Raw genomic sequence first — 27062 nt, 5'->3', positions numbered from 1 at the left:
TTTCTGCATGTGTGAGTATTTCAGGCCTGTGTGTGTGTGTGTGTGTGTGTGTGTGTATAACAGAGTGAAAAATTGAATTAATAAAGGATTAATAAAGTCTATCTTCTTCTTCTAAAGTCCAGTGTGTAGCTGATGTGTTCAGTGTCTAATCTAGAAACAATAAAAACATCTCTAACACTCTCAGCAGACTGAACTGAGGCCTAAACACACCTGACTCAGCCTCTGTCAGCTGCTCTGTGCAACCGTCCTCTATTTAGTCATATGACACAGATCACATGACTGGCGGATAAAGCCCCGCCTCTCATATCTGATTGGACCACACTCCTCCGCGCCGCCGTGTGATTGGCTGAGAGCTGTCAGTGTTTGCGGTCGGTCGGTTATTTAATCAGTGTTTTGGACGGTAAGCTGCAGAGTCATGTGTTTGAGTGAGAGTTCAGTGTGAGCGCTTCATCTGTTGTGTCTCCATCACACGATGCGTCTCTTCATCGCAGCTGTTGTCCTGTGGGCTGTCTCAGGTAGACCTTTAATTAGCAGCACTGTGTTAGCAGTTAGCTAACGTTAGCTAGGCTATCAAAGCAGCTAGCAAGTGGTGTTATTAGAGTCGTGTCGTAATAGGTAACGGTCAGGTTGCGAAAGATATACTTTCAGATTTAAGTGCTTTACAGCGGTGGCGAATACATCTTATTATTATTATAAATGAATTTAAATACCAAAGGAAACATACCTGCTTTTGTCTAAGCTACGTGCTAATGAGTTCAGACAGCGTTGTGCCAAACTTCAGTCAAAAAGCATTCAATTTAAAGTTTTCTTACTTTTTAAGATATCCACAGGCATCTTAAAATGTGTCTCATGTTACCTGAGGACACCTCAGAAACTCGTCTTAAATTCGGTGTATATACAACACAGGGTGCTACACTTTCTAGGGACTGTTCGCTATTTGTAAGGAGAGAGGGAGGGAGCAAAAAGAGGAGGCATGTCAATTGATTAGGACTCAATTCTCCTCGTGGACCAACAGTCCTCATCAGGGTCCATCAGTGGACCAACAGTCCTCATCAGGGTCCATCAGTGGACCAACAGTCCTCATCAGGGTCCATCAGTGGACCAACAGTCCCCATCAGTGGACTAGTCTCCTGCATGTTTCTGATATGAATGTAATGATTAAATGATATATTTTGGTGGTTTGAGTTGAAGGTGTGAGAAAGAATAGTATCAGTAACATTGTTAACACTGTGCTACATTACAGAGAAATACAAACCGTACTAATGAACCTTCATTAATATAGGCCTATATTTTATCTCCAAGTGCACGTCACACACTGAGCGAGCCGCCTGTTAATGACGCTGTGGGCTAATGGGCATGTAGCTACTTCCATGTTTCACATGATACGTCATGTTTGTAGTCGACCAATGAAGATGAGTTTACATATCACCTTGGGTTTGTCCTTCACCTTCTCAAAATGATCCCACACTTTGGATTTCCTGCCCGACATGTTATTAACTAGCCTGTGGAATAACCGCAGGTACCAGTTTCTGGAAATTAGAGGTTGTACACATGCTGCGTCTTTAAACATGAGCTCAGGTGCTGGGTGCTACTCTTGTGCCTTTTCTGTGCCAGCTTTCAAAAGTGCCCCGGAGGTTGCATCTGACGTTGATAACCAACCTTAACAAGCATCATACAGCCTGTTTACCTGAAACCCTGAGTGCAGAGCTGATCTTCTTCCAGGAGCTGTTTATAAGTGTGTAGGCCTATCGTCTGCGGGACAGATGTAAAGCTCTGGGTAGCCTTGCACTAAAAACAAGAGGGTCAAAGTTAACGGTGTAACGTTATGAGAAAGTCCTGATTGTGTGCACACTGCATGCTACAGTAGGTACGTTTTAAGGGCAGCTGCAGGACATACTAAAAGTAACCAGTAAAAGTATGTGATCCAGAACTCACCCATTATGTGGGACAAATGCTTCCATGAGAAACAAAAACGTAACCAAACCACCAAGACAACTTTATTCTACATGTCTAAGTAAAATTTTTGCTAAAAATAAACCTTTTGCAGGAACTAACCAGCGTGCATGACAAGAGTGAAAGAGCACAGCTGCTTAATCACCACATTTTTTTGCTGATGTTTGCGTTGAAAGTGATAAGGACACACACTCAGACCAAATGTCCAGGACAGCTATCAATATTCTGAGTAACGCTGTGTGTGAAAAGTAGGTGTATAAGTTCAACTGGAAATGTTCTTTTTCAGCTACAGAGGGGAAAGCAGTTCCTTCTCCTCCAGATTTTGGGAGCAGCTATCATGTCAAAGGTGAGCAGTACAACATCATATCACACATCAGGTCTCTGCTTCCTCAGAATTCAGCCTCATCACAAAACTGTCTCACATCTCTGTTTCAGGAGTGATCTCTCTGCCCTACGCTGAGATCAAGGAGCCATTTGAGGCCTGGTTAGATGCAGCAGCAAAGTCCAGCCGCATAGACTACTACCATGGTGAGAAACCCCTTGACCCGCGTCTGCTCCTCTTAAACCTGGCGCTTGGCTGGATTAGTGATGTGAAACTGAGAACATGATGTGTCAGACCAGTGTGACCAGAGCAGAACATAAGCACTCAGTACATAAACAAAGAAGTGGAAAAAGAATGAATCAGCACTTTTCTTGTTGGGTCATGTTTCACACTCATCAGACTCTGAGCCTGTTTTCTTCCTGGCACAAGATAATTTTATGAGCTGTGTATTTTGTGTCCTCACCATCCTGAGGAGGTAACATATCTTGAATGAAGAAGGAACTTCTGAATAATTTTGTCTTATAATTATATTATAATAATTTTGCCTTCTGTGACTTTCAACCTACCCACCTGTACCTCGTGTCAAGTTTACATTTTGTCTATCTCATGGTGTTGTAACTATGTGTGTAACTGTTTATCATCACCAAACAAAGCAAGCAGAGTCGTGACACCTTTACCAGAGGTGGATAGAACAGCCCAAACACTGCACAGTAAGCCTGATGTTACTGAACGAGCCAGTTATAAATACTTACTGAGAAATAGAAGTAGCCAAAAAGTTCATACTCAAAGCTCCAGTGTGGAGGATTTATGGGATATATTGTCAGACATAGAATAAAATTTTGTAAGTATGTTTTATTTAGTTTATAATAATCACCTAAAGGTAAGGATTGTTGTGTTTTCGTCACCTTAAAATGAGCCGTTTATATCCACATAGGGAGCAGGTGTTTGTTAATGGAGATCACCATGTTGCACTGCCATGTTTGTACAGGAGCCCAAAAAGGACAAACCAAACACTGACTCTAGACTGGCTACATTCGCGTTTTCATGTCGGTCACTGCAGTAAGAAGTCCACCTGCAATGAGCAGCGTCAGAGATGCACTGATTTGGAACGTTAAACTGCTTTATTCGTTGTTTTGAATCACTTCGTCTGTTTGTTTTGGAGAGGAGGAGATTTGTGGATAATTTGGCTTCCCGTGAAAACTATGGAAAGTTTTATTGGACTTTATCATTTGTAGCCCACACAAGATGATCTACAAATGTATGCCATGATCCACAAATACTTCACTATCCACAAACATGTCTTTTTACAGTTGTGTTGCGAAAAGTCATATCCACAAAAATGAAACATGATTTGCAAATGCGCCTAACTTACTCTATAAAAACTAATTTAACTTCACATAAAAATGTGACAGATTTAACAAATATTAAGAGTTTCACCACAGCAAATACACATGAAGTCATATTTACGCATTTGTGGATCCATGTTTACACGTGAAACAGGTTTAGCACATTTGGGGATGGCCTACTGTGAGTTCGCAGGTCATGTGACATTTGTGACTTCCCTCCTGTATATTTGCGTAAATTTGTCCGATTCCTACCGCAGCAGGATCTGTAAAAATAAGTATCTGTGTGAGGTGCATTTACTCGCCACATCAGCAGGTGACGACATTCTCACACATGAGATAACTGTACCAAGTAGCTCACGATAAAAACTTCCTGAACGTCTGGATCAGAAAAAGTTGACGTTAACTTATGAGACAAAAGGTCTGAGCACTGATTTGTAACATGCAACTGTGTGTTTTTTTTTTTTTTGTTTTGTTTTTGTTTGTTTTTTTAAGATATTTTTTGGGGCATTTTTAGCCTTTAATGTATAGGACAGACAAGCGTGAAAGGGGGAGAGAGAGAGAGGGAGTGACATGCAGCAAAGTGCCACAGGCTGGGGTCAAACCCGGGCCGCTGCGGCCACCGACGCCCCACAACTGCGTTTTTATGTGTTTTTACCAGATAATACCACCTGGTTTGTTTGTTTTGGAGACGATAAAAACCTCCTGAACAATAAACACTGAAGGAATTCTCAGTGGAAGAAGTTTTTAGCTGGTTACAGTCTGCAGTTCACCGTTAGACGACACTAAATCCCTCTAAATCTTACACACTTTACCTTTAGTTGTGAGTTTCAGAACAGAAAGCCAAAGCAGACCAGGATCAGCAGACCAGCAGCCTCTCTGGATAGAAGAGAATATAATACATGAGACACGATGCAGCTTTGCAAATGGGCAGTAAAAAGTCAGCATCAATGCAGGCTCGCTGTCAGGTTTTCTATCCCACTTCCACTCCCTACTGGTTAAATTGAGATGGCACTTAATGTGATGGACCCTCCACATGAAGGCAGACATACAGACAGGCAGACAGAGTGGAAGTGTGTAGGGAGAGGGTAGATGGAGTGGTTTGGGAAAGGCCCTAACTTAACTACATTCATCATCAACAGGCCAGGTGTCAACCTACCAGCTGGGGGCGGAGGCACAGTGGGGCGTTGCCTATAAAATCACTCCAGAGACCACAGAGACGGAGCTGAATGTGATGAAGTGTTTCCAGTCCAATGGAACAAAGGACGAAGCAGTCACAGCGCAGGCGTCGCTGCCTGACGTGCAGGGCTTCCAGGTCTGTGAGTGCAAAAACACACCACACTTATTAGATTGATTTTTGAAACAGTCTCATCAGGACATACAGGCTTGAAGGATGTAGCTGACCACCAGGTCACATCCTGGAATATTTTACAGTGCAGAAAAAGAATAACTTGTCTCTGCTGTTGCAATGTGTTGTGTGATCCATTAAAGTGCAAGTGTGAGTGAACCTGAGTGACAGTTTAAGTGTAAATGCTCTCACAGAATCTAGTTCAGCTCTCCCTGACATGGAGCCTGTCCAGTGAATTCCTGTAATTCAGATGCAGGTCTTAGAGAGGGACTGAATGAGTGAGGTCACGGTAGTTCACTGTGCTGTTGACTGTAGTCCCACATCCTTGTACCACTGCACACTAGAGTGATGTTAAGGACTGGGGAAAAATGTGCTCCATAAAAACAGAACAATCAGCGTTGAGTGTTCATTGTTCATTGTCCTGCTGCTCACGTGTCATGATGTTAACCCCTCCATAGTTCCTGAGGATGGAGTACTATGGAGGCTCCCTGTGTGAAGTCTGGCAGAATGTCACCACTGTGGGTTACAAGAAGAACACGTACACACTGTGGGTGACCCACTCAGAGAGAGGTGGTGACAGCAGAGACGACCCTGCCGTACCCCTCCACTATGAGATGATGGGCTACAACACGCTGCTGGGGTCACATTACGACAAGTACCTGGTGGATTACAAAGAGTTCAGCACTCACGTGGACCCCAAAGTCTTCTCTCTGCCTGAAGGTTTGTGCTCAGCTGCAGACTCACATCAAGACTCACTCAGGAGGATTTAAAGGGGAGAAAAACACTTGTCTGCTTTGTTGATTTTTTTTTTTCCCCTGCAGGGATGAGCTGTGGGCCATTTCCTGGTCCGGGAGTGGAGCACCACATGTTGGCCAATCCGATGAAAGATCTCATCCACACATCAGCATCAGGCCACTCACAGCGCATGTTTGACTACTTCAAGGACAAGTTCCAGCGTCAGTACAGCGACGAAAGAGAACACGAGGAAAGGCAGCACGCTTTTGTTCATAACCTCAGGTGAGAGGAGCTTCAAGTACTCATGAGCTGTGACGCTGATAACCAGTTTGAGCTTTTCTTAAAGCACCTGGGCATTAAAGGGATAGTTCAGATTTTTTTAAAGTGGGTCTGCGTGGCGAACTTATCTATAGACAGTATATTACATACAGTTAGCACGTCCAAAGTTTGGAGAAGCAGTCTGTAGTCTGAGGTGGAGGTTAAGGGGCCGTACACATGCTGCGTTTTAAAGTGCCTGGAAAATGCGAGGTCAGGTGCTGGGGTGCTACTCTTGTGCGCACTCTGTGCCAACTTTCAAGGCGCAGCTGCAGGTTGAGTCTGAGGTTGCTAAGCGACCATAACCAGCACCATATCACAGCCTAATTATCAAAACTCCTGAGTGCAGAGCTGATCTTCTTCCAGTGTGTATTAGACCAAAAATATGGGACTGTCCGTGGGACAGATGTAAAGCTCTGGCAGCCCTGCACTAGAATGATGACTTCTCCATATTTACAGAATGATATTTATGGAAGAAGGGAAAGATATCTGCTGGCTGTGATTGGTTGGTCCTCGTCACATGACAGGCGGTGCACGCTGCTGCATTCAAAAAGTTTCTCTCAGTTTATCTCAAGGCACAGCCGCTGCGCTCTGAAACAGGTGCTCGGGAACGTGCATACACTACAACGGCATTGCTCTGGCATTTGAGTACATGCCATGCGTCTATAATGAAAACAATGAATTTGAGGGCACAAAGAACGCAGCATGTGTACGGCCCCGAAGCAATCCACTGCTGTGTAGGGGGTTGGCAACAAAATGTATTTTAGCCACTTAAAAAAGTCGCAACTAAAAGAAATCAATATCAGTTTAAGTGTACGTTATATTGAGAGTATTTCATCTGCTTTACCTTAATGTCACACAGCCTGATCTGATGAGGAAGCTTTTAACGGCTTCAGTTCCCCATCTTTGCACTCGTGGAAGCCACCAGACTCCATTGACAAAAACACTAATTATAGCTCCCTGAACACAGGAGCTGTTCTGCTGGTCTACTGCTGCTTCAACCCCACCCAAAATTATCCGAACTATCCCTTTAATGCCAGTCCAGCACTGATATCCTGTACATCTGATGACTGTTTCCTTGTTGCTGCAGGTACGTCCACTCCAAGAACAGAGCAGGGCTGTCCTTCTCTCTGGCTCTCAACTCTCTGTCTGATCGCACCATGTCGGAGCTGGCCACCATGAGGGGAAGGAAACGAGGAAAGACCCCAAACAGAGGACTGCCTTTCCCCACCAAGATTTACCAAGGGGTGAAAGTACCCGAGTCACTTGACTGGAGGCTTTACGGTACGTGTATATATACACAATCTAAAACTACAGATGCATCTTCCTGGCAGGACGTTCTAGCTTTTACCCCGGCTGTGTTCTTACAGGTGCGGTGACTCCGGTGAAGGACCAGGCCATCTGCGGCTCCTGCTGGAGCTTCGCCACCACTGGAGCAGTAGAGGGCGCTCTCTTCCTAAAGGTGAGGGGGATGAAAAGCAGTGTGCTGCACAGTCCTGGCCACATTCCAGTGTCTTTAACTGACGGGCTGCTTCCTAATGCTCTTTGAAGCCACAGGTGTTCAGCATGGAGGTTCAGCTGGTCATGTTTTCATAGATGTGCTTTGCTTTTTGAAATATTTAAGACCTGAAGACATAACGTTAAAGGAGTACTTCACCCACAAATGACTAGTTTTATATCAGTCGTGCTGTGTTACCTTAAATCTGTGAAGGTGTAGCATAACTTAAGGCCTTAAAGAACAAAAATTAAATTGCAATTATTAATTTGGATTAATTGAATTAGTTGGGCTCCAGACGAGCGAGGGGAATGGAGATGATGTACTAGAGCTTATTGGTGCAGGTTTGAGGAGAGCTTTAGCTCAGCATGAATGCTTCAAAGAGTCACCACATGATTCAGCATTTCCAACAGATCCAGGGTCAGACAACAGAGGAGCACAAAAGTAGATAAATTAATCAAACCTGCTCGTGATGATCTGCAGCACTGGAGTACAGCTCAGCTGTTTCCAGCTCCTGAATCCTCCGCTCCACTACAACAACAGTCAGAATGAATCACCTTCATGATCACTGTCATTCTCCAACATCCTCAAGGAGCTTGTGACGATCAGTCAGACAAAGAAAAATGCTTTGTGTGGCTCAGCTCTCTGCCACTCTCTCCTCCACACTGGCTTTGTCTTCCTCTCACACCTCACAGGTGTATGCAGTCAGCCATTATTCTCTGCTCCTCTGGTTACACCACGCCCCACCTTCACCGTCACACCCACTCACCAAATCCTCCTCGGCTCAAAATAAGGAGCAGCCTGCTGTGTTCATGTTCAGGCTGTCTGCTACAAAGGAAACATGTTCTTCCTCACATGGGAACCAGCCTACAAAAACATTAATTTATTGTTTCACTTTCAGCTCAGTTGTAAAAAGTCAGGGTTTTTTTTTTTTTTTTTAAACCGAGAGGTACAGTTCAGTTCAGTAGAAACAAAGGTAATTTAACTTCAAACACTACAACTATAACCTGGGAATCAACAAATGATCTTTTAAGAATTGTCTACGTGCATTTAGATCAAAGGAAACTCACAATTCATGTTCTCAGTTCAAACAGTTGGATAGAATAATCAGGCTGGCCCAACTGCTCCTTTGTTCTTCCAGGGGAAAATGGGCTGTCACCTGGGAGCCATGGCTGTATATAGATCCAAGGCTCCGCCCATTCTGGTAGAGGGAGGCAAATAGTGTCTGGGGAATTTCTGTGCAGGTAGATGCTGACAGGTAGAGGGCTGCTTGAGGATTTTCCACAAGGATGTTTTGCTGCCTCTCACAGCAGCTGGAGTCTGAGAAAAAATCACTTCATTCACTGGGCCGACTGCCGGCAACTTTTAAGGTGGAACGTTAACTTGTAATGTTACTCAATGCATGAGTTGATGACGTGAATCCATCAGCACACCTTAAATTCCACTGTGACAACTTTGACCATCACTTTAGTTTTTATATGACACACACTTTTAGTAATGACTTTAAAAATATAGATTCATTTGGAGCGGATTATGTGAAGGTCATATATTCTAATCCTCACTTCCTGTGGGCTACAGCAACACTAAACCCCTGAGCTTGCCTGAGAAGGACTAAATGCACAAAGCTGCTATTTTGAAATATCCCATGGAGAGAGACTCTCACTGCAGCCTGTTCTATTTTGTTGTGAAAATGTGGGCGTGCAGCCTCGTTCTGTGGACGATAAACCAGGTGCAGACTTCCATCTGTGTCACCGCTGATGAGGAAATACAGCGAGTGCTGGACGGAGCAGTGAGTGACAACAACCCCGCCCACATTTAAGAGGACTGTCTGAACACACCCAGGGTCTAGGTACCATGTCTGAAGGCTTACTGCTGGTTCCAAAGGTGCTGGACTGAAAGGGTTTGGTGGAGACAGGGCTTATATTTGAGGTGCAGCTCTTTTGTCTGTGTGAAGCGTCCCTGTGAGTGAAAAGACGTCCTCCCCCTTCAGAGGAGGGGCGAGTCCACAAGACCTCTCATTGTGCCACTCTCTCTCACGTTAGACAGACATGACTGTGTGTGAAGAAATAAGACTGACTGAGTGTCGGCTCTGGCCTGCCTCCATCTCAGCAGGGAAAAGCTCAAAGGCATTCCTTCTTACCCTGTTGCCAAGCAACCTGATCCAAACATTGGATGGTTTATTATGGGATTTGACGGCACCCCATTGACGTGACCAAATTCACGGACTCTCTCTCTCACACAGCATCTTGAGTTTGTCTCTCGCCTCGGGCCAGAAGCTGTTTAAAGTGGACAGCTCTTCAACTGTCCTCGTGTTTTTTTTTCTCAGTGCTGTTGCAGAGACAAGCAGATCACGACCAACAGCACAGAAAACACTGCGTATTCTTTTCCATGGTTACTGTGGTTGTTCTACCTCCCTCCATCTGTTACTGAGGACAATAACTGCAGAGAGGTTACACTGATACTTTTTGGTAGCCGGTTGGGATGGGGCAAGAAATTAATACAGCATAGTATATTTTTGTGTGGTGATATACATCACACAGTGCCAAGTATCAACAAATACAAATTAAACTTTAGGTAGCCTACTAGAATAATATAATCAATTACTTTTTCAGTTCAATAGAAACATTTTGCTGCAATTTAAAAAAAAAAAAAAATCTGTTGCAATATGCTGAGTATTGTGATTTATTACTCGAGGATGAACTGATTAGATTTTGGTGGTGAAGGGCCAAAGGTCCAGGTTGCTGTGACCTTGCATCCATCTCATTTTCATGAACGCTCCCGTATGTCCTGAATTTAATGAAAGGAAATGTTGAGAATCAGACAGATTGTACGATTAATCCCTAAAATGTTTGGCAGGATTGTCAGATCACTGAAGTGATTTGTCAGCTGTCAGATATAATGAGAGCACAGAGGGACAGGGCGAGTGCTCCACTAATGGTCTCAGTGTTTGGCCGTACAGTGTGATCAGGCTTGCAGAAAGCACCAGCAGTTTGTCTTTGTGCCTCTGCCAGCATGCAGCGCAGCAGCAGCAGGAAGTGACCCGCTGGATGTGTCACCCCGTCCCCACAGGCAGGTTCAAAAACAGAGCCGCTCCACTGGAGACAAATTAGAGTGTTTTCTTTGTGACCTCAGGGCGTCTGCCTGACCTGTAGAAAACAGCTGGTGTAAAAGTGTTCATTTTAAACTCCACTGTTTATCTCACACCATCTATTGATGTATTGTGCTGTTCTTCAGAGGAAGTGATGGATGCAGAGCAGGACATGTTACTAATCTGTGAGTGACGCTTTGCTCTTGTCCTTCAGACGGGCTCCCTGCAGGTCCTGTCTCAGCAGATGCTGGTGGACTGTTCCTGGGGTTACGGTAATAACGGCTGTGACGGAGGGGAGGAGTGGAGAGGGTACGAGTGGATCATGAAACATGGAGGCATCGCCACAACAGAAACCTACGGAGGTTACATGGGAATGGTGAGATGACTCCATGATGTGAAGCCTGTGACTGCTGCAGCAGAATAACCTGTGAAGACTAAAAGCTTTTTCTTTTTGGATGGCGGGAAGCTGTGAAGGTGTTTCATTACGGCTGAAAAAATGAAACACCTTCACACATGTGGTCTTCATATTACAGAGATGGTGAATGGTGCACATCCCAATATTCTTACAGTATTTTGACTCAGACTGAATCATGGAAACCTTCCTCCTAGATTAACTTGAGTATAATTACAAACATGAAGTATTTTATTAACATGTTCCTCCTCCGTCTCTGAACAGAATGGATTTTGCCACATGAACGCGTCCCAGCTCATCGCACCGATCCAGAGCTACACCAACGTGACATCAGGAGACGCAGACGCCCTCAAGCTGGCACTCTTTAAAAACGGGCCTGCGGCTGTCAGCATCGACGCTGCACACCGATCATTTGTTTTCTACAGCCACGGTGTCTACTATGAGCCGGCCTGTGGTGAGTCTCACGCTCACTGGTGCTCACACTCTCTGACAGTGACAGTCTTTCTCGCTCTTTAACTGGCTTCTTGTGTTTCCAGGTAACACCACTGATGATCTGGATCACGCTGTGCTTGCTGTGGGATACGGCTCCCTGAACGGGGAGCCATACTGGCTGATAAAGAACTCATGGTCCACGTACTGGGGCAATGACGGCTACATCCTTATGTCCATGAAGGACAACAACTGTGGCGTCACCACTGATGCTACGTATGTTACAATGGCATAGATTTGTCCATTTTCTCTACTGCGCTTTAAAGCCACTATGTGAGTGCCTGAGGATGAATGAAACCTAATGCTGGATGTGTTGAGGTGTGATCATCACGTCAGACTGAGCTGCTCGGTGAGAATCACGTGTTAAATGTTGAATTAAGATGCTGCACACAGAACAAGACACCTTTCAAACATGGTACAAGTTTATTGGCTCACAGCTACAATGCCTTCATCATTTCAGTTGTACAAAGTACAGTCTGTGACACATTTCCACTTGAACCTTTGTAATTTGTTGCATTCAAATTTGAAACAATAAAAAATGTAAAGTTTTTTTTATCTGCTGGTGTCAGTGACATCTCTGGTTGATCTAACACTCACAGGCTGTGAGACAGTCAGGCATGCTCTCTAAACTCATGCAGTAGAATAATATGTTCGATCATAAGCATTCACAACATACTGGCCTCTGATATGTTTGCAAGAAGAAACAGATTTTACCTGAGTGACGTTGCAAATTGCACAGTCTGCGCTTCTGGTGCATGCCTTGAGGTTTTTTGTCTATCAAATTCATACACACAGTAACAGCCCTTAAAGATACTAAACAGATCCAAGTCATCATAGCAAGTCATAAAATACCTAAGAATAATTCAATGTAATAAAGAGAGAACAAACAATGCTGAAGCTAAATATTTCACATGCTAATCACAGTCACATCCCAAAGTTTCCATACAAAACTACAAATCAATAACAGTGGCGTACAAACGTTTGGTCCCCTGCGGTCGAAATATACTTTACTGTGAAAAGTTAGTTAGAAGATGAACTGACATGAAGTCAAAGACAAAACATGCTCTTTAACATTTTCAGCAAGATTAGTGTCTTATTTTTGTTCTGTACAAGTTTGGAGTGAAAGAAAAAGAAAGGAGCACCGTGCAAAAGTCTGGGCGACCCAAAACATTTGAGCTCTCAGACAACTTTAACTATGACCTCAGACCAGGGATCTGGTTTGTTCAGTCATCATTAGGAAAGGCCAGGTGATGCTAATTTCAACTGACTTCCTGAAACCTTGTCCCAACAATCAGCAGCCATGGGCTCCTCTAAACAGCTGCCTAGCACTCTGAAAATAAAAGACCTGATGAAGACTCTAAGAAGACAGCAAAGTGTTTTCAGGGAGCTGTTTCCTCAGTTGGTCATGTCATTACGAAATGGACGTCAACAGGAACTGTGGAGGTCAAGCTGAAAACTTTGTGAGAGAGCTGCTCGTAGGATTGTTAGAAAGGCAAATCAAAACCTTTCCTGTGTCCTCGCCGCTAAATTCAGCCTCAAGTTTGCAAAGGAACATTGAAACAAGCCTGACGCTTTTTGGAAACAAGTCCTGTGGACTGATGAAGGTAAAACAGAACTTTGAGGTATGTTTGGAGAACACACTGTTAAACACGGGGGTGGATGGATGATGCTTTGGGCTTGTGTTGTAGCCAGTGGCACGGGGAACATTTCACAGGTAGAGGGAAGAATGGATTCAGTTAAAGTCCAGACATCACAGCATCTGTAAAGATGGCTTCTACAACAGGACAATGATCCGTAACACACCTCCAAATCCACAATGGACGACCTCAAGAGGAGCCAGCTGAAGGTTTGGCCACGCCCCTCACAGTCCCCCGACCTAAACATCACTAAACATCTGTGGATAGAGCTCAAAGAGCAGAGCATGAAGACGGCCCAAGAAGAAATCCTCCAAACAGGAACTGAGAGACTCTGAGCTGGATACAAAAAGTGCCAAAGGGGGCGCTACTGAGCACTGACCATATAGGGTGCCCAAACTTCTGCTTCAGGCAATTTAATTTTTTGTCATTTTCAAACTATAAAACATTGAAACAAAAAAGTGAATTAAAATATTTACTTAAAATATTGAAGAAATGTGTCATCTTTAACTTCATGTTTTTTTTGAAAATCAGTTCATCTGTTACTTGCTTAGCTTTACACAGTGAATCAAATGTTGACCATTGGTGCCCAAACATTTGTACGCCACTGTTCATTAGTCTAACAAATTCTACATTAAGCATAACTAAGTTAATTAGTGCATGCATTCTCACTAAACTAGATTTTTCTGTAGAAAATGAGGCAGTTATTTGTTCGATACAGCATTAAGACACAACAAAGCTATTCAGCAAACAGTCAACAGACGTGGTACTTTTATACAAAAATATTATCCACAAAAAGTAAGAAACCCTTTGGTCCTGAAAAATATGAAGTCCTAACAATATCTGCTTCTCCTCTCCACCTATTTGATGCTTTCAAATCAGCAGAGGATTAGAAATTATAGCTCTGAGCTGATGTCTGTAGATTTATAAATATTAGCAGTGGGGGAAAAATCAGTACAGCATAGTATCGTGATATCTTTGTGAGGTAATATCATATCACCACAGTGCCAATTATTAATTATTAATATGATAAATACAAGTTAAACTTTAGGTGGCCAACTAGAATAATATAATCAATTGCGTTTTTAGTTCACTTGGAACATTTTGCTGCTGCTGAAGTGACATGAACAGACTGAAAACAGATGTTGACAAAGTTTTCCTTTGAGGACATAATTTACAGTTGAAAAAAGGAAATAAATCACAGTATATTTTATCACAATACTGGTGTAGTAATAGTATCATGAATCCTCTGGTTCCCACCTCTAATAAATATACACAAACATGCAATCAGTGGTTCTGCAGAGTCGTTAAGGAAACGACTGCAGAACCACACATGTAACATACATCAAACCACTTCTCAAAATAGGAACAAAGATGTAAATATTTGAGGAATGCACAAGATTGTAAAGGAAGACTGTTCTCTGCTGTGACTTTGCCTTGGCAGCACGTATGAATGACTGCTTTGTGTGTGTGTGCAGATGCCCGAGCTAGTTAGGTTGGTTTGCATAGCGCTCTAAATCAGGTCTTGGCATGTGTTGCATAGAGGATGTTATGTGAAGGGATGACTTTGGTATTTTTCAAACTGAAATCTATTTTTCTCATATTTGTGTGTCTAAGAGACTAAAGGTGACAACTGTGTGTAAACTGGTCCAGTGGTGAGCGAGACTGCTGAAGCCAGGAGCAGCGAAACAGGCTACAATGTGTCTACGTGGGGCAACTGCGCACTGTCAGTTTATGTCAACTCAAAGTTTTGCCACTTGCAGGCTCAGATTGCTGGTGTCATGATCATAATGGAAAGGATCCCTACAGAGATAGAGCTTTTTATTTTACCAGAAACAGTCTCTAAGGTCCCGTTTATACGACAACGATTTCAACTGAAAACAGTAAACTTAAGTTGCGTTTTTGGCCGATTGTTTACACGACAGCTGCGTTTTGGGTGCCTGAAAACGCAATGTTTTGAAAACAGGTTCCAGAGTGCAATTTTTTGGAAACGGCACCGCCTCCATTGTCAAGTAAACTTGCAATATGCAGTTCCTCTGAAAATTTTCAGTCACTAGACATGCGCGAGAAAGTCAACCATCGCAACAACAATGCCGAGCTCTGTTTGTGCTGCTCATCTTGTTGAATTTATCAACGCTTCAGCAAAGTGTAGATCTACTGTGGCAACTCTGCAGTCCTCTGCGCTCCTCTCACCCACATTTGAGCACCTGTTCTGGGATACACAGTGTCGGCCTGCCCGGCCTGACCTCCGCAGCCCTCCCTGGACAGATGCTCAAGTGTGGGTGAGAGGAGCGGAGAGGACAGGCAATGGTAATGTATAGTTACGTGGGCTTCATCAATCAAATTACGTGTTACTGCCCAACACTGATTATAACTATTTAATAAGAAAGTAGTATTTGGGTATAGCAAAAAAATAAAAATAAACTTCAGGTTGCAGCCTCCGCTCAGAAAACTAAACGGTCCTAAAACTGCAGCCTCCGGCACTGCAGCCTTACGTTACCTGATTTTGCGGCTCCATGTGAACGGAGATCGTTTCAATAACGTCGTCATATAAACGCAGAAGTTTTCTAAAAGGCAAAGGACAGACTTTTCCGTTTTTAGAGAAACCATTGTCGTCTAATTGCCTTCACCAAACACACCAGACTCCATTTAAATAAACACAAATTTTATCATCATAAAACACACTTCATTCAAAGTCTAGATCACAAAATAGGACTCACAAAAGCTGTTTTGGTTTGTCTTTCCACTGTTCCAACAATCACCAGCTCTGGTTTGGTTGAAGTAAACCTTTAATTCACCTGGTGAGATGTAAAAACATGCTGCCTCTATACACGCTAAAATTACTTATTATTTAAATGGAGCCTGGTGGGATGGTCGTTGGTGATTCTGGGGCTGTTTCTGGTTAAACAAAAACGATCTTACTCTTTAACAAGGTGTTTTTCTGTTGTCAGACACTTATGACAACAGTCTGAGCCTGTCAGTGACAAAAACAAGCACGTTTAGTGGACGTAAATTGATGGTGCACAAATGCCCCAACTGGTTACATTACAGCCTGTTTCGCAGCCACCTCCTGCATCAGTCTCACTCAATACTGGACCAGTTTCAAAACCCGTTGTCTCCACTGGTCACTTAGACACACACACACACACGTGAAAATAGGATCCAGGTTAAAAAATACCAACGTTACCTTTAAGTTCTGTATCTGCAGGAAACAGTTGAGGCTGTTTAACGTGACTCATGGAATGTGTGTAGTCTTTAAAACGCAGTCAGGCCTGGCTTGTTAGACGCATCTCCTGCCGCTCCGCGCTTCTGGCTGATTGGCTCATATCCTCAGACATCTCAGGGTTCTCCTTGCTCCTGCAGGAGACAAAATACAAAGTACACACTGAACTGTTAGCAGACGTTTGGGTCTTCACATGTGGGAACTGACAGGGCGGTGAGATTCTGTGTCCTGTTCAGGGTCACAGAGGCTGAGTAGCAAAGACACATCAAATGCATGGTGATATAAAAGCTCCAGTGTAACACCAGAGGTCGTGTCGTAGCACCTCATGTCCCAGCTCTCTGCTTCCTCCACTGTGTCAGGCAGAGGTCTGTTGGCAGTTTCGGGCAGGGCCAGGGCCAGGACAGCACCCAGCAGCGGGGACATACCGAAGATGACCAGAGGTGTGGTGGGGCTGTGGTTATGGAGCATGTTTATAACGGGAGCTAACACACCGCCCATCCTCGCGAACATACAGGACACACCTATCCCTGTTTGCCTGAGGTACACAGGAAGAGAAAAGTCAACCAACAGATTAAAAATACACTTTGGGATGATGTGTGTGTGAGAAAAGTATTTAAATCTGTGCAGACCGAGGCCTTACCGAAGCACCGTGGGGAATATCTCAGCAGTGTACACATAGATTACAGCAAAGGAAGCTGTTATACCAAACTTCCCCGCCATGGCAAGAGCAGTCAGGACGCTGGGATGATCTACAGACGGCAGGAGGGGAACTGGTTATTAGATTATTTGAGTTGTGAGTATTTTTTAGCAGGATAAAGTGGTGTTGTGTCTGTGTGCCGGGTGCCGTTATCCTCAGGTGCCCTGAAACAAGTGTCTTAACATAACATAACAAGAAATGTCTGTGCAAACTGGTTCAAATAAAAAGATGTGTACAGTTTTGTGTTAAAGGAATTAAAGGCCTGTCTCAAATATAGGTCCCCTTGATTGACTAATCAACTAATCACTAATTGAATACTAAATATAAATGTAGTTGAACTACCAGCACGCCACTGAGAAATGTAGTTAAACCACTAGTTAAATTACAAGACCCTGACTCCTCTCCAACACTGAGGATGAGATGAAAGCTGATGTTTCTAAGATTTGGAGAAAGTTCACATTCTTGTCAGAGAACAGCAAACACACAGTGTGCGTCCCACCTGCAGGCACAGCCAGCATGAGCAGACAGGCGAGACCTCCAACAGCCAGGAATCCACTTTGGGAGAGTCGGCGACTGAAGGGCAGGACGAGCAGGACGAGGGTACGAGCCGGGATCTCAACCAGCCCGAACACAAACTGGGTCAGGTAGAGGTTTGTCCCCAACCTGGACACGCCCAGAGAGAGGCCGTAATACACCAGCACGTTCACAAACCTGAGGGGCACAGGAGGACACAGTTATTGATTTTCTATATCTATAAATCATCTGTGCATGCACACACACACACACACACACAAACACACACACACTCATCTTACCAGATGTAGAATAAGATGAGAGCCCTCTTCCTCATCTGAGGTGTTCGTACAAGATCCACAGCTGAGTGACTTCGCTTCCCTTCACTTAGAATCTGACACTTTTCAATCTGGACACACACGTCAAGCAAAACATTTGAAAGATATGAACGCTGATATTCTACATTATTTTTAACAGATCCAGTGAAAAGACGAACAGACAGAGTGATTCTCATCTAACTCTTGGAAAGGTTTACATCTGCAGCAAGAATAAACAGACCTGGAGCTGAGTGCCACCGACGGCTTGAAGACATTGTAAAGTACTGAGAGATGGACTAATGCTGTGTTGCTTTTCTAAGGTTTTGTCGAAAATAATGAAAAACATAGAGTAACAGTATCTTTTAACAAAAACTAGTCCATAGCCATTGGTAGCTGTGTCACCTTCTACCTATGCCAGTCCTCAATGTCTATGTGCAGTTTCACATAGATTGACCACGTCAGTGAGTAGAAAAACGTGGGACAGACAGAATGACTGACTGACAGAATGACACACTGACAGTTTCCGTGATTATGTACAGCATACCATACCATGACTTAGTCATACCCAACATTAGAAACAACACCAACATTGGTCCACAGGGGGAGCCACAGCGATCGGTCGCATTTTAGCCATTTTGAAGCATTTTTCTGTTGTTATAGCGCCACCCAGTTGCCAATTAGAGTTAAATTTCTCCAGTCACCTTGAGGCGTCCTGTTCTACATATCTACCAAGTTTAGTAAAAATCCATATGGCGGTTAGGCCTAGATAAGAAATGAGCTCTCTAGCGCCCCCATTTTGTTTGATGGGCTCAATAATGGAGGGGTCCCCTCAGATTATGTGTGGTCATATGCCTACAAAGTTATGCGTGGTGATGGGTGAAACCTTGAGATGTTCTACACCTTTATGTGATGAGCCACGCCCTCCGCAATATTCATTGCCTTATAGAAGCTCAGTTTTAGGAAGTTTTCCAACTTTTGCCAAGAGGGAACTTTAGATATTGCTCCCTAGATTATGTTCACCCAGTTTCATGCAGATCGCTCAAACTTCCTAGGAAGAGATCCATTTGAAGTGTTTTTCAAAACATTCAAAATGGTGGAAAATCTATATAAGCGGAAGTTATGGGTTCTTGAGGCAAATGTGTTCCTCATGAGGAGAGGCATCTCTGTGCAAAGTTTCATGTCTCTACGACATACGGGGCATGAGATATGCCCATTCAAGGTTTGTAATTTTAATCGGTTGCTATAGCGCCCCCTTTTGGCCAATTGATGTAATATTGCTTCATTGGCATCCTCCCATGACCCTCTACCACTGTGCCAAATTTCACATGGATTGACCAAGTCAGTGAGGAGAAAAACATGGAACACACACACACACACACACAGAGTTTTTGTCATTATATAGTCAGATAAGTAATAATAAACTGATCAACTTTATTGTATTTTGTAAATATATACTCATTCTGAATGTGATGCACGGGGCAGGAGCATGTGTACCACTGTGTGACATCACTGTGTCACATGACTGTCACAGTCTGTGGTCACATCAGCTTTTCCTTTTAGCAACACTCAGTCAGTGTTCAGGAGCTGAGGACACTAATTGTTAATGTTCCACGCATGTTCAGAGGGAGACAGGTGTGGACTGAAGCAGGTCGGTTTGGTACCTGCACTCTGTCACAACGAAGCCACGCTGTTAGAACACATCACAGCGAGTCTCACTGTCTCGCTGGAATAAGACGGGACACAGATGTGAAGTTACCCATGATGCCATGGGCTCTAACACACCTCCATCCCATCACAGATGCTTTGAACGTTGAGCTGGTAACAGTCTGGATGGTCCCAGAGGACACGACGCCCATGATGGACTCGTCAGACCACTTTGTGTCAGTCCGTCTCAGATGAGCTCACATTGTTGCCTTGTTCCTCACATGCAGTGATGATGCAGTCTTGCTTTGAGAAACTTGGTTGGACTGTTTGCCCACACAGTTTTTTACAAAGTGACCGCCCTTCCGGGTGAACCACCACAGAGATATATTTTGAGCAACCCACAACTTTCCCAGTCTGTCATTGCTCCTGTCCCGACTTTTTTGGAACACACTGAAGGCATCAAATTCAGAATGAGTGTGTATCTATAAAAAAAAACAATAAAGTGTATCAGAACTTTAAATATCTTGCCTCTGTATTCAACTGAATATATGTTGAGAAAGATTGGCAAATCATTGCATGCTGGTTTTATTTCTGTTTTACACAACTTGTGGTTGTTCTATTACAGCAGCTTTGACAGCATGAGAACTGTGGAGTAAAATGCAGAGAGACAAACTTGTACAGCAGGAGGTAAGACCCGGCCGTTAACCAGTGCCGCCTTGCGGAGGAGTGCGATGGCTTCCTCCCTCCTGTCGTTGGCCAACAACCATCTGGCAGACTGAGGGAGCACCCTGACACGAGACAGAGAGGGCAGACAGGAAGAGGAGGCGAGACCAAGTGTCAGAAATAAGGGCAGGGGAGGAACAAAGAGGACACCCATATACTCTGGTCAAAGAAATGTACGAGTACACAGTGGATCTGTTGGATTTCCCACCATATGTAGAAGATGAGCAGGAAGCCCGGGGCTGATATCGCCAGCTGCAACTTCCTCCAGTCTCGTATCAAGTACGCTATGCCTGCTAGCAGCATGTAGCCCAGACCAAACGCATAGTCGGTGATGATACCTGCTAGCATGCGTCTCTTGGTGCACGTCCATTCAGTGCCTTATAGAGGAGAGGAGACGAGACGAGACGAGACGAAGGAAAGGAAAGGACAGGAGACGAGATGACACAAGATGAGACGAGAAGAGACGAGACAAAACAAGATGAGACAAGACGAAGAAGAGGAGAGGAGACAAGACGAGACAAGACGAGACAGAGGAAAGAAGAGGAAAAGTGACAAGACGAGACAAGGCGAGACGGAGGAAAGGAAAGGACAGGAGACGAGATGACACAAGACGAGAAGAGACGAGACAAGACAAGATGAGACAAGACGAAGGAGAGAAGAGGAGACGAGACGAGAGGAGAGGAGACGAAATGAGACGAGACAAAGGAGACGAGATGAGATGAGACAAAGGAGACAAGACAAGCCGAGACGAGATGAGACGAGGCGAGACAAGACGGAGGAAAGGAAAGGAGAGGAGAGGAGACGAGACGAGACGAGACGAGATGAGACGAAGGAGACAAGATGAGACGAGACGAAATGGAGGAAAGGAAAGGAAAAGAGACAAGACAAGGCAAGACGAGACGAGGCGAGACGAGACAGAGGAGAAGAGATGAGATGAGACGAGACGAGACGAGACGAGACAAGACGAAGGAGATGAGACAAGATGAGACGAGACAAGACAAGTTGAGACAAGATGAAGGAGAGGAGAGGAGACGAGACGAGATGAGACGAGACAAAGGAGACGAGATGAGATGAGACAAAGGAGACAAGACAAGACGAGATGAGACGAGGCGAGACAAGACAGAGGAAAGGAGAGGAGAGGAGACGAGATGAGACGAAGGAGACGAGATGAGACGAGACGAAATGGAGGAAAGGAAAGGAAAAGAGACAAGACAAGGCAAGACGAGACGAGGCGAGACGAGACAGAAGAGACGAGATGAGATGAGACGAGACGAGATGAGACAAGACAAGACGAAGAAGATGAGACAAGATGAGACGAGACAAGACAAGTTGAGACAAGATGAAGGAGAGGAGAGGACACGAGACGAGACGAGACGGAGGAAAGAAGACGAGATGACACAAGACGAGACGAGACAAGGCGAGACAGAGGAAAGGAAAGGACAGGAGACGAGATGACACAAGACAAGACAAGAAGAGACGAGACAAAACAAGATGAGACAAGACGAAGGAGAGGAGAGGAGAAGAGACGAGACGAGACGAGACAAGGCGAGACGGAGGAAAGGAAAGGACAGGAGACGAGATGACACAAGACGAGACGAGAAGAGACGAGACAAGACAAGATGAGACAAGACGAAGAAGAGGAGAGGAGACGAGAGGAGACGAGGCAAGACAAGATGAGACGAAGGAGACGAGATGAGAAAAGACAAAGGAGACAACACAAGCCGAGACGAGATGACACAAGATGAAACAGAGGAAAGGAGAGGAAAAGAGACAAGACAAGGCAAGACGAGACGAGACGAGACGGAAGAAAGGAAAGGAAAGGAAAGGAGAGGAGACGAGACGAGACGAGACGAGGCGAGAAGGAGGAAAGAAGAGGAAAAGAGACAAGACGAGGCAAGACAAGACGAGACAAGACAAGGCGAGACGAAGGAAAGGAAAGGGCAGGAGACGAGATGACACAAGACGAGACGAGAAGAGACGAGACAAGACAAGATGAGACAAGACGAAGAAGAGGAGAGGAGCCGAGACGGGAAGGAGGAAAGAAGAGGAAAAGAGACAAGACGAGGCAAGTCAAGACGAGACGAGACAAGGCGAGACGGAGGAAAGGAAAGGACAGGAGACAAGATAACACAAGACGAGACAAGAAGAGACGAGACAAGACAAGGTGAGACAAGACGAAGGAGAGGACAGGAGAGGAGATGAGAGGAGACAAGACGAAGGAGACGAGATGAGACAAGAGGAGACAAGACAAGATGAAGGAGACGAGACAAGACAAGACAAGACAAGTTGAGACAAGATGAAGGAGAGGAGAGGAGAGGACACGAGATGAGACGAGACGGAGGAAAGAAGACGAGATAAGACAAGATGAGACAAGACGAAGGAGAGGAGGGGAGAGGAGAGGAGACGACACAAGGCGAGACGAGGCGAGAAGGAGGAAAGGAAAGGACAGGAGACGAGATGACACAAGATGAGACAAGACGAAGGAGAGGAGAGGAGAGGAGAGGAGGGTTAAACTCAGGAGGTGGTTTGGGGCTTTAAGGTCGTGGAAAAAGAGGCTGGGTTCATGTTGTGGGGCAAAAACAGCAGAAACACATTAAAACAAGTGAATAATCCAGTTGTGCTACTTCACAGTGAGTATCTGTGTTTGGTTAGTACCAAGTACAAAGGCATTGATGATGACTCCGGATATGGTGGTGCCAACTATAAAGCGAAGAATCACATAGATGGGGAAGTTGGGTGCAAACGCCACGGCGACTCCAAACACAGTCTGCAGAGCGATGGACAGCAGCAGGATGAGACGTCGGCCGTACCTTGCACAGAGAGAGGAGCGGACATGAGTTGGCACGTGCACATGCATCAATGAGTGCACAGGTGAACCACTGCGACTGTGACAGGGTGAGGCCAGGCTGCACAGGGAGGGGTGGAAGGGTTAGTGTGTGAAAACTGCCACCACCTCGCCAAAGTCACGCTTTCAGGAATGTCAGCAGTTTGAGTTTTAGCATCCCGTGAACGTTTATGTGCTAGTTCATAGAGAGAAACACTGAATATTTCAGCACTTAAAGATTCTGTCAGATTTGTCAGATGGTGTTTGAGGCACAGACGTCAGAACAGTGTCGGTCTTCACTGCAGCAGCACTCGCCTTACTTTATCTTAATGCTCTGTTCAGAGAAAAAATAGACATCACCTCCAGGTGGATCAGACTGTGAACAAACTGATACGTGGGTCTGATAACAGACTGAGATTTGACAGGAAGTGAGTGTTTCAGTGACTTCCTGTACGCACTTAAGGCTTGCTTACAACAAGCTTCACCACAGCTTGTTGTAATAACTCATTTGACATAACGTGCCCTTCTTACACACAGCTCCCATACGCTGGCTGTGTGTTGCACCTGTACCCAGCGTGAGGCCACAGGGCTCCAGTCCTACAGAGAGCAGCGAGGCCTACCTGTCAGCCATGGCTCCAAACAGCACCGATCCCACCAACAGGCCGAACATGTAGACAGACGAACCCAGACTGTTCAGTCCGGCTTTGTCGCACACCAGGTCCCACTGGAAGAAGGAAAACCAAACAAGTGGTTACAGAAACACACCTTATATCTGAATTTATAGGCCGGTGCCTGTGTGAGTGTTGGAGCAGGAATCTGTGTGTCAGAATGCAGCTGTGTGACAGTTTGGGAGAAACACTTATTTGCTTTTTTTTTTTTTTTTGCAAAAGTCAGAAGAGCAAATCACTCTTACATCTGCCTGGTAAATAAGGCCACAGCCAGCAGCTGGTTAGCTTAGCTTGGTATAAAGACTGGAGACAGGAGGAAACAGGAAGCCTTGCTCCGTCCACACATAACAGAAAATACATCATGTAGCATGAGTGAAGGTTTTTATGGTAAAAATGATGGTGGCCTTCATACTGAAACGTTGGCACAGTTTTCTTCTTTTACTTATCAGACTATATATAATTTTGATTTTTTAAAGATTTTTTTTTAAAGATTTTTTTTTTTTGTGAAATGGTCCTAGACTCAGGTGCTTAATTAAGCCTGCTGGTAAAAGGATGAATCGATGTTCATTTGTACAGTGAAACAGCTGAGTCCACCTGTTTCCATGCATGGGAATAATTATAGTTGCATATTTTTTATCTCTAATTAAACAGATCACGTGCACATCAGCATCCCTCTGTGTAAGGGATGCACGATAATATCAGCACGTCATCGGTATCGCCCGATATTGGCTTTAAAACGAAATATCAGAATCGTCCAATACCAGGGATGTAAATATAGACAGTGCAGGCAGTGCGGTTGCCCAGTGGGCACCTGGAAATATGCCCGTGTTTGAATTTGAATTTTAGTAGCACATAAGATGTGATAAAAACAAGTATATAAAAACAAACATGGCAGAGATCGTGCAGGAGAGGTAGGAAACCTGAAGGGGCTCATGGTAAGAAAAAATCCCTTCTACAAGTTCAAATCTATACTAAACAAGTACTTTTAATAATCATAAATATAATTAAAAATGTTTTTTTATATATGCCCTCAAAAAGGCAAACACATCTCCATCATGTTTTTCTGTTTTGTAAAATAGTGTCAATCTATAACAAAATGATCTGCTTATTCTACAAAAACTACAAAAAATCTAATTCAGCTATAAAAACAATTTGGTTAAATTAAAGATTTCCTATTTTCTTCTGCAGTTTTTGTCACAAACAGATATGTAACGATGATGCTGGGTAATATGTGTGTTGATCTTGTCCAGGATCAAGTCTCTGTTTAATCATGTAACAAGACGATACGATTAGCAGTCGATAGTTTAGGTGCAAAATCTCCCAACACTGACGAGCTGACGAGCTGGGCACATCTGCAACTGGATCTAACATGAAAGCTGCAACACACACTGTTGGTACAATATATTTATGCCTAAAACTCTGTGTGTGTTTGTGCTTCATAATTAGTAGCAAGGGCCCATCATGCACTGGGGCCCATCATGCACTGGGGCCCATCGCCACGTATTTCATGCCTCCATGTGCTGGTGGACGGTCACAATAAGAGTATGTATGTATAATATGATGTTAATTCCACACAAAAAACAGACTCGATGATCTCTAAGATTAGGTGGGGAAAAAGTGAATATATTGATATCCATTGTTAAATATCGGCGTATCGGATATCGGCAAAAAACAAAAACAAATATCGTGCACCGTTACTCTGTACCTCTGTGACTGTTGTGCTCTGGAAGGTCTCCTGGCTGTACACCCATCCGTGGCCACACGGGACGCGCTCGGTCCGGTTGTCCTGCAGGACCTCAGAGAAGCAGCGGGTGGGATCCGACAGGCTGAAGTTGAGGCTCAGTGTATCCGGGAAGGAGGACTGATTCCCGGTCACTGAGATGGAGCTGTCCTGGCAGTGGTGAGGCGGCGTGGATCCGGTGAAGATGCTCACCATCATGTGGAAGGCGAGGAGGACCTGAGGCAAACAGATCCACACGTACAGGATCTTCTGATACTTCCCGAAGCCTCCGATGGCAGACAGGATCTGGTCGAAATTCATTCTGGGGGAATAAACAGGTCACTTTGGAGATTTGCTGTGTTTGAGAGAAGGAGGCAGAGAGCTGAGGGTGAGCACCAGCAGGCAGTAAATCAGAGGGGCTGCTGGGAGCTGGAGGAGAGATGAGGAGGTAAACAACAACCTGCATCCAGCTCCACGTGACGCCTCAGTCTGTCCAGCTGTGCTCCAACAACATGTATGTAGTATGATCCTCAGCACAGGTCACAGGTCCATCAGGTACAGACGTGCATCACTGACTCAGTGCTTCAGCTTCCTCCTTGAATCCGTCGTTTAAGAATCTGACAGAGTGAAAACAGTCAGCTGGTGTTGGGTTGATGCTCCGTGCAAAACGTGGTGAAGCCACACACACACACACACACACACACACACACACACACACACACACACACACACACACACTGCTGGCAGCTGGGAGCGGTGTATCCTCACTCAGTGTGCAGGGCAGAGCCACAGGATCCCAGAAAAAGACGCTCCAGCGGAAGATCACAGCCCAGCACTGATCCTGTCAGAGGAAGAGTTCATCACAGAGCCTCCTCTTCATGAAACCATCAGTTACACCCGCTGCCACACCCCCCCCCGTACAGTCAGAGCACTCTATTGTTTATCTGCTGTTAATGTGCATCAGATCAAACACGGTGTGTTCATGTTGTCAGAGGCTCTCTGCTGCCACCTGCTGGTTGACTCACAGCGAGTGTGTCTGCCATCACTGATGTTACAGTTCCCTGTTTGTGCTGCTGCAGCCTGAAGAGACAGTCGCTGAGGTCAGAAGGTCAGGTGCTGGTGCTGCATTAACCCTTGAAACCTGAACAAAGTGGCTGTGGGAAGAAAGCAATGAGCATCTTCAAAAGAAGTTACACAAGGTTAATTCATCAGGAGCAGGGCCACGCCTCGGTCTCACCTCTAATTACCTGCACAGCCGTCTTATACCTGGTCCACCCATCCTGCTCTGTTTGTCTCCGATGTCTTGACCCATCCTCCCTTTGCCTTCTCTTCATCCATCATCCTCCGTACCAACTTTCCTTCATCCTCCCTCATCTCGTCTTATTCAGTCCGGTGCAAACTTCTCCCACGTCTCATTCTAGGTACCGTCTTAGGGCCTGTAATCAGCCTGAGACTGAACCCCCACCCTGAGTCTCCCTCTGCCCAATCACCAGAGGATGTCCCTCCTCCACCTTCACCCTCACTTACATCCATTCACCAGTCCTCAACAACCAACACCTCCTGAATTACAACTAAACATTGAGACGACATGTTGTTGTG

At 44.8% G+C, this 27062-nt stretch overlaps 2 protein-coding genes across 5 annotated transcripts; one reads left to right on the top strand and one right to left on the bottom strand.

The window, feature by feature from the left end:
- Positions 1-358: 358 nt before the first annotated feature.
- Positions 359-12055, top strand: LOC125904558 (digestive cysteine proteinase 1-like). 2 transcript variants are annotated; one of them, XM_049602039.1, is made up of 11 exons: positions 359-515; positions 2240-2299; positions 2389-2481; positions 4761-4933; positions 5425-5686; positions 5788-5983; positions 7107-7300; positions 7387-7478; positions 10814-10975; positions 11276-11465; positions 11548-12055. In XM_049602039.1, the coding sequence occupies exons 1-11, from the start codon at positions 473-475 to the stop codon at positions 11733-11735; spliced, it is 1653 nt and encodes a 550-aa protein (XP_049457996.1). In that variant the 5' UTR covers positions 359-472; the 3' UTR covers positions 11736-12055. The 2 variants fall into 2 exon arrangements, with proteins under 2 accessions (XP_049457996.1, XP_049457997.1); XM_049602040.1 differs by having other exon boundaries at positions 378-515; positions 2246-2299.
- Positions 12056-12202: 147 nt separating this feature from the next.
- si:dkey-166k12.1 (solute carrier family 22 member 6-B) lies at positions 12203-26310 on the bottom strand. 3 transcript variants are annotated; one of them, XM_049602043.1, is made up of 10 exons: positions 25449-26310; positions 23696-23799; positions 22907-23061; positions 20460-20628; positions 20202-20316; positions 17870-17976; positions 17554-17765; positions 16998-17106; positions 16680-16892; positions 12203-16491 (listed from the first exon to the last, which is right to left on the bottom strand). In XM_049602043.1, the coding sequence occupies exons 1-10, from the start codon at positions 25782-25784 to the stop codon at positions 16401-16403; spliced, it is 1611 nt and encodes a 536-aa protein (XP_049458000.1). In that variant the 5' UTR covers positions 25785-26310; the 3' UTR covers positions 12203-16400. The 3 variants fall into 3 exon arrangements, with proteins under 3 accessions (XP_049458000.1, XP_049457999.1, XP_049457998.1); XM_049602042.1 differs by lacking the exon at positions 12203-16491 and having other exon boundaries at positions 16508-16892; positions 25449-25785; positions 25924-26310; XM_049602041.1 differs by lacking the exon at positions 12203-16491 and having other exon boundaries at positions 16508-16892; positions 25449-26080; positions 26232-26310.
- Between the last annotated feature and the right edge of the window lie 752 nt (positions 26311-27062).

Source organism: Epinephelus fuscoguttatus, linkage group LG17 (assembly GCF_011397635.1).
Source record: "Epinephelus fuscoguttatus linkage group LG17, E.fuscoguttatus.final_Chr_v1".
Lineage (NCBI taxonomy): Eukaryota > Metazoa > Chordata > Actinopteri > Perciformes > Serranidae > Epinephelus > Epinephelus fuscoguttatus.
This window is presented reverse-complemented; position numbering and strand designations above follow the sequence as displayed.

Excerpts from the sequence above, each read along its gene's own strand:
- si:dkey-166k12.1 (XM_049602042.1), bottom strand. The coding sequence starts at position 25,784 with ATGAATTTCGACCAGATCCTGTCTGCCATCGGAGGCTTCGGGAAGTAT. Across the intron at positions 17,977-20,201 it reads TCTTACCTCCTGCTGTACAA|ATTGAAAAGTGTCAGATTCT; the intron begins GTTTGTCTCTCT and ends GTGTGTGTCCAG. Across the intron at positions 17,766-17,869 it reads CTCATCTTATTCTACATCTG|GTTTGTGAACGTGCTGGTGT; the intron begins GTAAGATGAGTG and ends TGTGCCCCTCAG.
- LOC125904558 (XM_049602039.1), top strand. The coding sequence starts at position 473 with ATGCGTCTCTTCATCGCAGCTGTTGTCCTGTGGGCTGTCTCAG. Across the intron at positions 5,984-7,106 it reads GCTTTTGTTCATAACCTCAG|GTACGTCCACTCCAAGAACA; the intron begins GTGAGAGGAGCT and ends TTGTTGCTGCAG. Across the intron at positions 10,976-11,275 it reads ACGGAGGTTACATGGGAATG|AATGGATTTTGCCACATGAA; the intron begins GTGAGATGACTC and ends GTCTCTGAACAG.